The 10,075-nt window shown below is 36.9% G+C and overlaps 1 protein-coding gene across 2 annotated transcripts; it reads right to left on the minus strand.

Moving 5' to 3' along the window:
• Window positions 1-2,210: 2,210 nt before the first annotated feature.
• Window positions 2,211-6,324, minus strand: LOC104597379 (leucine-rich repeat receptor-like tyrosine-protein kinase PXC3). 2 transcript variants are annotated; one of them, XM_010258858.3, is made up of 3 exons: window positions 3,033-6,324; window positions 2,553-2,880; window positions 2,211-2,465 (listed from the first exon to the last, which is right to left on the minus strand). In XM_010258858.3, the coding sequence occupies exons 1-2, from the start codon at window positions 5,374-5,376 to the stop codon at window positions 2,555-2,557; spliced, it is 2,670 nt and encodes an 889-aa protein (XP_010257160.1). In that variant the 5' UTR covers window positions 5,377-6,324; the 3' UTR covers window positions 2,211-2,465; window positions 2,553-2,554. The 2 variants fall into 2 exon arrangements, with proteins under 2 accessions (XP_010257160.1, XP_010257159.1); XM_010258857.3 differs by having other exon boundaries at window positions 2,211-2,880.
• Between the last annotated feature and the right edge of the window lie 3,751 nt (window positions 6,325-10,075).

Below are 10,075 nucleotides of genomic sequence, written 5' to 3' on the forward strand. Positions count from 1 at the left end.
TGCAGCTGTTTTTCTTTACATCTCTTTCTAATATTCTTTTTTCTTTTAATTACATGTTCCTAATTAAAGTAGTCTGGATCAAACGGTTCAAGCGGTTGATAGATTTAACTCTTAGAGAGGTAGGTGACTGTCAGCTGAACAAAAATGAAAGAAAAAAGGAAAGGAGGATGCAACGTTCACTGGTAATGATGACAGCAACAAAAACGTCAATAGCAACGCTTCTCCCCAGCCCTTTTGGATCTCTTTCTCTATTATCTCTATGATCTCTCTCTCTCTCTCTCTCTGAGAAAGATTTGAGATCTTGTCTCAATCCCCCCCTCATCTCTCTTGATCTCCTCTTTTTTAATAATGCTTCCTTAAAAAAAATTAAGCAATTTTTTATTGAACCACAAACCGCTGCCGGATCAAACAATTTAGTGGTTTGACCGCACGGGCAGCAGTTCTCTGACCAATTCAACATTTTTTCCCAAAAAAGCAGTTCAGTCCGAAACCAGACTTGGAGACATGACCTGTTCCTGGGTCAAACTGTTCGACTGCCCAGTCTGGTCCGGTTTTCAAAACAGTAGTTCAAACAACACTAGTTCAATTTTCAGACAGAAAATAGCTTATAAACCCTAGTCAACATCTATGTATTGATTTCCTGACCTTAGAGAATCATGTACATACAAACATACACTATTTGTCGACCAGCTCCATCTTACCCTCCATCCACCCCTTGGTCTAGATTTTCTTTTTATTCTCCTGTTTTGAACACCCCCTTAGAACCTCACTTTCTCCAGTAGACAGCCATAAAGCCCACTAGTCCATTACATTTTCATTGCAGGCCTATATCTCTTAACCCTACAGCTTTTCACTACCCACTCTCTTCTTATCAAGAATAAATCAGAAAGACATGTTCTTGCCAGGTACGTACGCCTGCAATGGACTCCATGAATAGCAGTACTTGTACTTCAGACTTACAAACTGGAATTTTACAGGAAACCCCTAGAAATTAGCCATACGTGATCCCATAGCCACTACCTATTTCTTCCTAAAACAAACTCTTCAATCAGTTGGTGACTTGTCAATCATCAGTTTCCCTCTCTGGCATCAGAAACTTAACTCCGATGATCATCAGATTCCAGCACTTTCCGGAATCTGCTGCATCAAATTGCCTGGTTCAGCCATCCTCATTGGAATGTTATTCCAATAAACTCGACATGTTCGCATTACACATAACATTAAAGTTGTTAAGTGACAAGTGACAACTAGTTGCCCTTGATATCCTATATACAAGTTAAAATATTCAGGCTGTACTGTCGTTTACCAACTTGTTCACCTGCATTCCAATGTTGTCTAATCAATCATCGAGTTTTCTTGCTAATGACCTAATGGAGGCTTTTAAAAGGGTTACTTATTTATTACTTTTGTAACTGAATTTTTTACTTTGAGGTGGGTGTTGGGAGACAAGATCCTTAACCAAACTGCAAGCAACTCAGGCTGTGTTTGGTTTGATAAACAGAAAGTTGAGGGAAAGTTATAGAGGAATTTCAAAAATTTTTTTTAAGAATTTTCTCTTAACTTTCTGTCTGTCTTATATTTTTCAATCAACTTTCTGCAAGCAACTAGTTCATGATTCCAATAATTTTCTTGCTGTCCCTATACATGCCAATAGTACTTCAAGTGTGATGTTTTAAAATATACAATTTGTCCAACACAAAGGAAAAGAGAAGAAATAAAAAAACACCATGGACAATTTAACAGTCATTAATAGAGTATTTTAGTTGACATAAAACTAAAGACATGAAAAAACCATGTCTCATGGCAAAGTATTTCCACTAATAGAAATCCTTCACATTCTGCTCACAGAAATATCAACTTAACATTAGTTTGGCTAAAAGCAAAGGAAAGCATCACTCTCAACTTCCAAACATCAAAAGTATTTTAGCATTCACCCCATAATTTGTTTCTAGCCAACATGCTCAAATTTATTTTCTAATGTTAAAAGAGTCATGTGGTAAAGGACATTAGAATTGGTTGGGGATTGAAATATCATATTGTAAATATGAAACCAAAGTTCATTTAAGACACACAAGATACTTGAAGACTGGTTGCTTGGTTAAGTACTAATTGTGGAAAGTCACACCAGTTTCATTAAAATAGAGAATTATGTTGGATTGTATCTCTGCCGACATGCATGTTGGAAACTATCAACTTTAACCATGTGATTATAGAAAAAAAATATTTGCAGAAATTGAAAGCATTCATTGCATGAATACATCCCCCAATCCTGTTAACAATTCAAAATGTATACATGCTGCCTTCTCCAGTAAACACTTTAAAGTGCAAGCAGATCGACAATGTGAAAGACTAACCTATGAGAGCTAACACATTCTCCAGGGCCTTCATCTAAGAACCCCTTCTTCCAACCTTCAGGATCCTCTTCCTTTGATGGATGATGATAGTGGAGAATTCAACTGATATTTCTATATTCAAAAGTATAAGAAATTTATAACTATGAGATTCTGGCTCCCAGGTTTTAGAAATCTGTGAAGCTCAAATAAATGAAATACCATCAGCTTTGCTTTATTTCTTGGAGCATCTCCACAACCTTCTTCATTTTGGGCCGTTTGGCTGGTGTGCTATCCGTGCATAGCAAAGCGACCTTCAGAACTGCAAGCATCTCCTTCCTCCAAGCAAAGGAGACTGTGCTCAACCTTGCATCAAGTATCTGTTCTGGGGTCTCTCCTCTTGCTGGAGCTCCATGAACCCATTTTACTAGATCTATCCCTTCACCAAAGGCCTCATCAACTGGTAGTCGTGTTGTAAGAATCTCAAGTAGCACAACTCCATAGCTATAAACATTTCCTGGTGCTGTAACTTGCATGGTGTATGCATATTCTGATTGAATAAAAAGTGTCAAGGGAAAGAAAACAATGGATAACCATATGCATGAAATATGCAATAGTTTTGAAGCAAGAAAAGAAAGAAAAAAAAAACAAAAAACAAAAAACAAAAGGAGAATGTAAAGTGTATTTTAACATGTAGGGTACCTGGGGGAATATAACCAAATGACCCTGCCACTGCACTAATACTTGCAGTACCCTTTGATGGATCCAAGAGCCTTGATATCTCAACCTCCCCAACCAAAGGCTTGGAATTGGCATCTAACAATATGTTACCTGAGGAGATATCAAGATGGATAATGGCCACATGATGAAGGAAAGACAACCCTTGTGCTACTCCTATAGCAATGGAGAACCTTGTTGGCCAGTCTGGTTCATATTCAGCTTTCAAACTGGAGTCATGAAGTAGCTGAGCTAATGTGCCACCTGGTAAGTACTCATGCAGCAAGAGAACAATGTCTTCATAGATTATGAAACCCACAGGCCTCATCAGATTCTCATGGCAGAGTTTGCCCAGCCTTTCGAGCTCTCTAATCATCTTGTTCTGGTGATGAATTACTGCTTTGTCTATAGACTTAAGTCTCTTTACTGATAGAATTAGCCCAGATGGCATAACTGCCTTGTAAACAGTACTGAAAGTTCCTGTGCTGAGCTTATTTGAATCCTTAAGAGTTGTTTTAACGGTAGCATCAAAATCTATTGCCTGCCTGAGGTTCTCAACAAAGACATTTCCTGCTATTATCAACGGTGGGTTAGCAGTTACATCATCTGCAATTCCTGCAGCAAGCTTGGCAGCTTTTTCTTGCTTCTCCCTCATCATAAACAGTACAACAACAATTGTTACAGAAACAAACACTGTCAAACCAGAACCAATCACAACTAAAACGATCTTATATGACACTTTGTGATGGTAACCTTCACCACTAGGACCAAAAGAACCCCCACAGGAGGAATTTAAAGGCTCTCCACAGAGCCCTTTATTACCTGAGAAGCTTGACTGTGGGCTCTTTTGGAATGGTGCAAATGTTGGTAATTGGCCTGTGAGAAGATTATTGGAGAAGTTAACCTCAATCAAGCTCATCATGCCCTTCAGTGCAGATGGGATATTCCCAGAAAGCTGATTGTTAGAAACATCCAACGAAACTAACTTGTCCAGTTTCCCCAATTCAGAAGGTAAAGGTCCGTGAAGATGATTGAAGCTCAAGTTGAGAGCTATCTGCAAATTCTTAATCCAACCAATCTCTGGAGGAATACTGCCAGTCAAATAGTTGCTGCCCATTTGCAACTCTAACAGTTTTACACAATTTCCAATCTCATGAGGTATCTCCCCTCTTATTGAATTCTGGCTCAATAGAAGGAATTGCAATCTTGCTGTGTTGCAAATGTCTTGTGGTATGGTTCCATTGAATCTGTTATTGCTTAGATCAAGCTTGTTAAGGTTCTTGCACCTAAGAAGGGACTTGGGAATGTCTCCAAAGAGACTGTTACCAGAAACAATGAATTCCTGCAGGTTCATAAGCTCTCCAAGCTCTGGAGGAATCATCCCCGTAAACCCATTAAAGGCTAAATTCAGGAGGGTGAGGTTAGAGCATCGAGAGAACTCTGGAACAATCTCACCTGAAAGATTGTTATAATCCGCTTCAAAATATGTAAGGCTACTCACATTACCAATGGCTTTAGGAATATTTCCTATAAGTCTGTTGTTCCCAATTCGGATACTGGAAAGGCCTTTGCAGTTCCCAACCAATTCAGGAACATTCCCAGTCAACTTATTCATTGTCAGGACCAAAACTTCCAGCTTCCCCAAAGCAAAAATGGCCTTTGGTATAGGCCCTTCAAGGTAGTTTGAGTGAAGGTTCAACAACTGGAGCTCAGATGAAGAGCCTAAATTTTCTGGAATTTTACCACTTAATTCATTCTCGTAGGCTGTAAAAACTTTCAGATTGGATAGGTTGGCCACCCATTTAGGGATGGAACCATTCAATTTATTTCCAGAAATTTGGAGATCATGTATACCTTTCAGATTCTGAAGGTCATCAGGTATTCTTCCAACAAGAAAGTTATTGGAGAGGTTCAATGACCGAAGGCTTCTGATGTTTCCCAACTCAGGGGGAATCGAGCTTCCAAACTTATTCCACGATAAGTCAAGAAACTCGAGCTGGGACAGATTCCCAAAGGCTGGAGGGATTGGTCCATTAAAGTTATTGTAAGAAAGGTCAAGCCACTTTAAAGCTTTCAGCTCAGAGGCTAAACTTATATTACCTCGGAGCTCAAAGTGAGAAAGATTAAGCATTTCCACCGAAGACCCGTTGGAGCTGCAGTGTACACCTGCCCAAGTGCAGTAATCCGATTCATTAGAACCCCATCCAGGTACTGAGAGCTCTTCCTTAAGTGCCAACATTGTTGATCGATCATCCTTCTGTGCAACCACCAACTGGGTTCTGTACAGAAACCCAAGCAGGAAAAGAGAAAACCATGGAGAAAAGGCCATTGCAGGTTCTCTTCCTTGTAGAACACTTCTTGCTCAACAGTGTTTAGAACATACCATGAGAATGAACATGAAGAGATATATCATTTCCCAAAACAAGGAGCACAAAAGTAATCAGCAAGGCATAGATCCTGCACAGAACTCACTCCCTCAGGGCCCAGTGAGACCGGCGAATGCCTGAACCAGTCCTAACTAAGGCCTGACATTCACCACTAGCTCCCTCTTTTCCATCCAAAAACAATGACTCCGTCAAAACAACCTTCTCTTTTCTCCAAAGCACTCAGACTTTATGTGAAGAAAGCCTGAACGTCTCGCCACAAATCTCCTTTTTCTTTCCTTTAATCAAAGAATCAAAATTTATGATGTGATGAAACCCCACTTTCTTCTCAAAGAACTTGGTCACTAATCAACAACATCTTCAAGAACCAGAGCTTCCTATGAGAAAACAATTAGGCCTTTCAACCTCCCACAACTTGAATGAAAGCTCTGAAAGACTGAAACCCGAAATGCAATCACCTCCAACTTCAAATCCACACTTAAGTGCAATTTCTCAGTATCCAAGCATCTTAGAAGTCACCCATTTCTTGCTTGCAGAGAAACCCAGACCCACCAAAAGTTCATTATCGAAACTCGAACACTAAACAACTTCTAACACTGTCCATCCAAAAATCAGAAGAAACTTGAACAAACACAAAGACACTCCACTCACAGAACTTGGGTATTCATTAAAACTCCCTCAACATTCACAGAGCTTCCATGATTGATGAGGAGAGGAGAGTACGACGTCCCGGTGCTGGTTTCACGGACCAGATGTTTTTTCCCCAGTTTCTTTATCAAAACGAGAGAGAGAGAGAGAGTAAAAGCGTTTGAAAAGAGATGGTAGGGAAATTCTCCCACGAGAAATGAACAGAAAACAGTCATGAGTCAATGAAACTGCGAATGTCAGAGACAGTCTTAACAGGAGAAATCCAAGGCAAGATGCATTCTAAGACGGTTTTGACCCCATGAAGCGTGTTTGGCAGCAACAAGTACAATGCCTAAGCGCCAGCCGTTAGATTTACAGCATAATTATGTCAGAGAAAATCGAATGGTGCTCATCAATGTCATAATCCAATACCAAATGCTGTGGTGGTATGGCATTGCCATAGATACTGGGGCTACGTCATCGTAATCCTACAAAGGGATTTTGTTTGGGATGTTTTGATATGTTAGGAGTGAGGTCCATCAAATTCAATGGACTTTAGAACCAGGACCATTCATTCATTGAACAATCAAGGTGGGCCACTGGCCATACGGTTACTGCTCATCATAGTTTGGTAGATTTCAAGGTCTTTTTTTTTTTTTTTTTTTTTGAGTAAAAGGTCTATTCTTGGTAAGCTGGTGATTCAACAGTCAAGTTCATTACTTGATAAAGGTTGGGATTGAGCATGACAGAGGATGATGGGCTTTTAAGGGTACCACTAAGATCTCTTTTTCACTTTTTGATAAATCATGCATTTCTTTTTCTTTTCTTTTATTGACAATTTCTTTTTAACTCAAGTTTGTGGGAATAGTTCTGAAAACGTATTGACCATTATATGGGGTCTTTTGCTTTTTGTGCTTGTATATAGGGCTGTCAATACTCAATAGATCCGATGTTGCTCCAATCCAATCCAAATATAATCCATTTTTTAAGTGCAATCCAATTAAATTGGATTTTTTAGGTAAAATATGTTATACATTGGATTAGGGGGTGGGAATAGAGCAAGGTGCAAACTTACTGGTGATAGTTGTTTTGTTTAAAAATAAAAAATAAAGGGGCTGTTCACTCCGTTGTTGTTTATTTAAAAACCATTATGTATGGCATTTATCTTTAAAAATGAGAAAATTTGTTGAAAAACTTTTTTTTTATTTTTTAACAGTTAAACATTATTAAGCCTCACGTTAGATGAATAGTGAAAAATGTCTTGGTGTCGGAAAAAAACATTAAAAATAAGCTTTCCTAATAGATGATTCTCATACAAATTAAAATAAATGTTTATTTGATAAAGGATTAAAGCAAACAACATTTCAAATTCTATTAGGGAAAATGCCTATATGGCACTGAAATGTCACCAATTTTCAAATAAGCAATTAGTTAGGGGTGGCCACAAGCCAAGCTCTTCATGAGCTATTCAAGCTCAGCTCATGAAAAGCTGGGCTCGTGAAGCTCGCGAGCCGAGTTCGAATAGCTACATATAATAATAATAATAATAATAATAATAATAATAATAATAATAATAATAATAATAATAATAATAATAATAATAAATTATATATATATAATATTTTTATTTTGATATATATAAATAATTAATTTTTATAATTTTTAATTTTCTAAATATCAAATAATAAATATTTTTTATATATAACTTTTTATTTTTATAAAACATTTTTCTCAAGTCGAGTTTGAGCCAAGCAAAACTCGAGCTTACGAGCTTTTGACTCAAGTCGAACTCGAATTCAAGGTTCTAACTCAAACCAAGCTTAAATCTTGTACTGCCCTAGCAAGCAATTCAAGCTTGGCTCGGCTCAAGTCTACCCTTATAAGCAATAATAAAACCAAACACTATCAAAATCAACCATGTCGTTGAACACCCCTTGAGTCATTAAAATTAGAATTCAGATCCCAATTCTTGAAATTGGATTTGAATGTGCAATAAGCTGATCAATAGGGATGTAACTTGTCAAGTAGGGTTTAAAAGAAAGGGAGGGAGAAAGATAGCCATCAGGATGAAAGGATGATGAAGCTTTGGGTGTGATGTCTTTTTAAATCTGGATTTGACTAAACAATATGTTTATACTTATTTAGAGTAATGTCCACCTCGGACCTCGGATTATATTGAATTCAAACATTCTAGATCAGATTGCTTAATAACCTAATTTTTTTTTGTCAACTGGGATTTAGGACATTCCTAGATATTAGAACTTTCTGTTCATGGGATCATTGTTAAAAAAAATAAAATAATAACAGGGGGAGTCAAAATAAATAAATTTTTAATTGGAGAGGTCAATTAATTTTTTTGAAAACATAGAGGAAGTCAATGAAAATTATGATTAATTTACTAGGATACCTGTTTCTTTTTTAGTTTTGTTTTTCCAATGCGCCTTATAGTAGCTTATCCTACCAACAAACAATTAATTTCACCTAAAAAATTTATTGGGCCCTTAGAAGAAATAGTATTAGGACTACCATTTATTGGTAGCAGTAGTGTAATGCTTATACAATCACAAACTTCAAAGCTGTATTCTATAATCTATAATCCATAGGATTTCACATTCCCCATAGAGTACTCCCAATCAGTTTTTAGGCCTTTGCCTAGAATAAAATACATTTTTAGGAAAAATAATTGCCATATAAGTCATATTTTTTATTAAAAAATTGTTTTTTTAAAAAGTAAAATCATACATATTGACAAATTAAATACCCAATAAATCATACGTATGATATGGAAAAGATATTATATCTGAAAATTTTTTGACCAGTCAATTGGAATCATAAACCTGATAACCAATCAGGTGTTATTTATCAAAATTCATAGATGGGTTTTGATTGATCAAAACTCTTTCCCTATCATATTTTTTCCGCATCATAGATTTTCCCAATTTTTAGTATAAAGCATATCAATACTTTAATAGAATCAAATGATGCTACACAAGACGGTAATAGCACTCCCCCAAAAGTCATTTATGCAAATAAAATAAAGGTCCCTAGGGAGATTACAAAGGTTGATGGAGACATCACCATCAGAAGGAGAATGAGTCTGATTTGCAAACCAATCCGCCAAGTGTATCAATACCTTGAACCATGAGTTGATCAAAATATATTTCTCAGAGCTCTAGTTGGCACAGAAATTTGAAGGACCCTTAAAGACGATCCTACCATCTCTACATCAATGTACTTATGACAAGTAAAATAGTATACCAGTTGAATTGAGAAAGAAATATTTAGAGGATCAAATGATCATAGTCATTTTGATGGGTCTTGTGCCCAATGTGCAGGGCACAAGAGGGGAACTTAGTGTCTTGTCTCAATTATGTCATGAACTTGGGGGACTCAAAAACAACCTAATTGATTTGTCAAAAACATATTAACTTAATAGAACGATCTTAACCATAATAAGCACTGGATCAATAGAGGTCAACGGTCAATAGGGGTATTTCATTCATCGAGCAACTCTAGAGCCCAAGGCATTTTGGTAGGGCCCATCATATTTTGGGCCCTAAATATCCTAAAAAGTTACCATTTTAATAGTAGAAGGAATTTGTAGTAAAGTATTCTCAAGACATAATGGCTTTTTCATTTCTTTTATGCAATTGAGTATTTGGGCATTATATAAAGACATCTAAAAGTCAAATCTCTCGAATGGAGAGAAAGAGATCTCCTACCTAACTTGAACTCAACTAAATAACACTGCAACCATGAATGATGATGAAAACAAAACATTTGTTGTGTGCTCTAAACCTTTTTTTCACCTTTATGTTCTCTTTGAAAAGAACAGTCTGTTCTTTTTAACCTTAAGATGAATTTTTCCTTCTTTCTCAACATGATTCTCTGCACTAGTTACTAAATGAAGCTCTGACCCAAACATATAGTCACATCACAACTAGGGTGAGACCCAATAGAGTTTTGTTAGTCTTAGGGTTAGCTGGAATGCTATTGCATGGAAAATGATTGAGAGAG

This window comes from Nelumbo nucifera, chromosome 7, assembly GCF_055504915.1.
Source record: "Nelumbo nucifera cultivar China Antique chromosome 7, China Antique-T2T, whole genome shotgun sequence".
Lineage (NCBI taxonomy): Eukaryota > Viridiplantae > Streptophyta > Magnoliopsida > Proteales > Nelumbonaceae > Nelumbo > Nelumbo nucifera.

What these genes read in the sequence shown, in the direction of transcription:
- LOC104597379 (XM_010258858.3), bottom strand. Translation starts at nt 5,376, where the DNA reads ATGGCCTTTTCTCCATGGTTTTCTCTTTTCCTGCTTGGGTTTCTGTAC. An exon ending in ATTTGGTTATATTCCCCCAG is followed by an intron (nt 2,881 to 3,032) that starts GTACCCTACATG and finishes TTATTCAATCAG; the next exon opens with AATATGCATACACCATGCAA.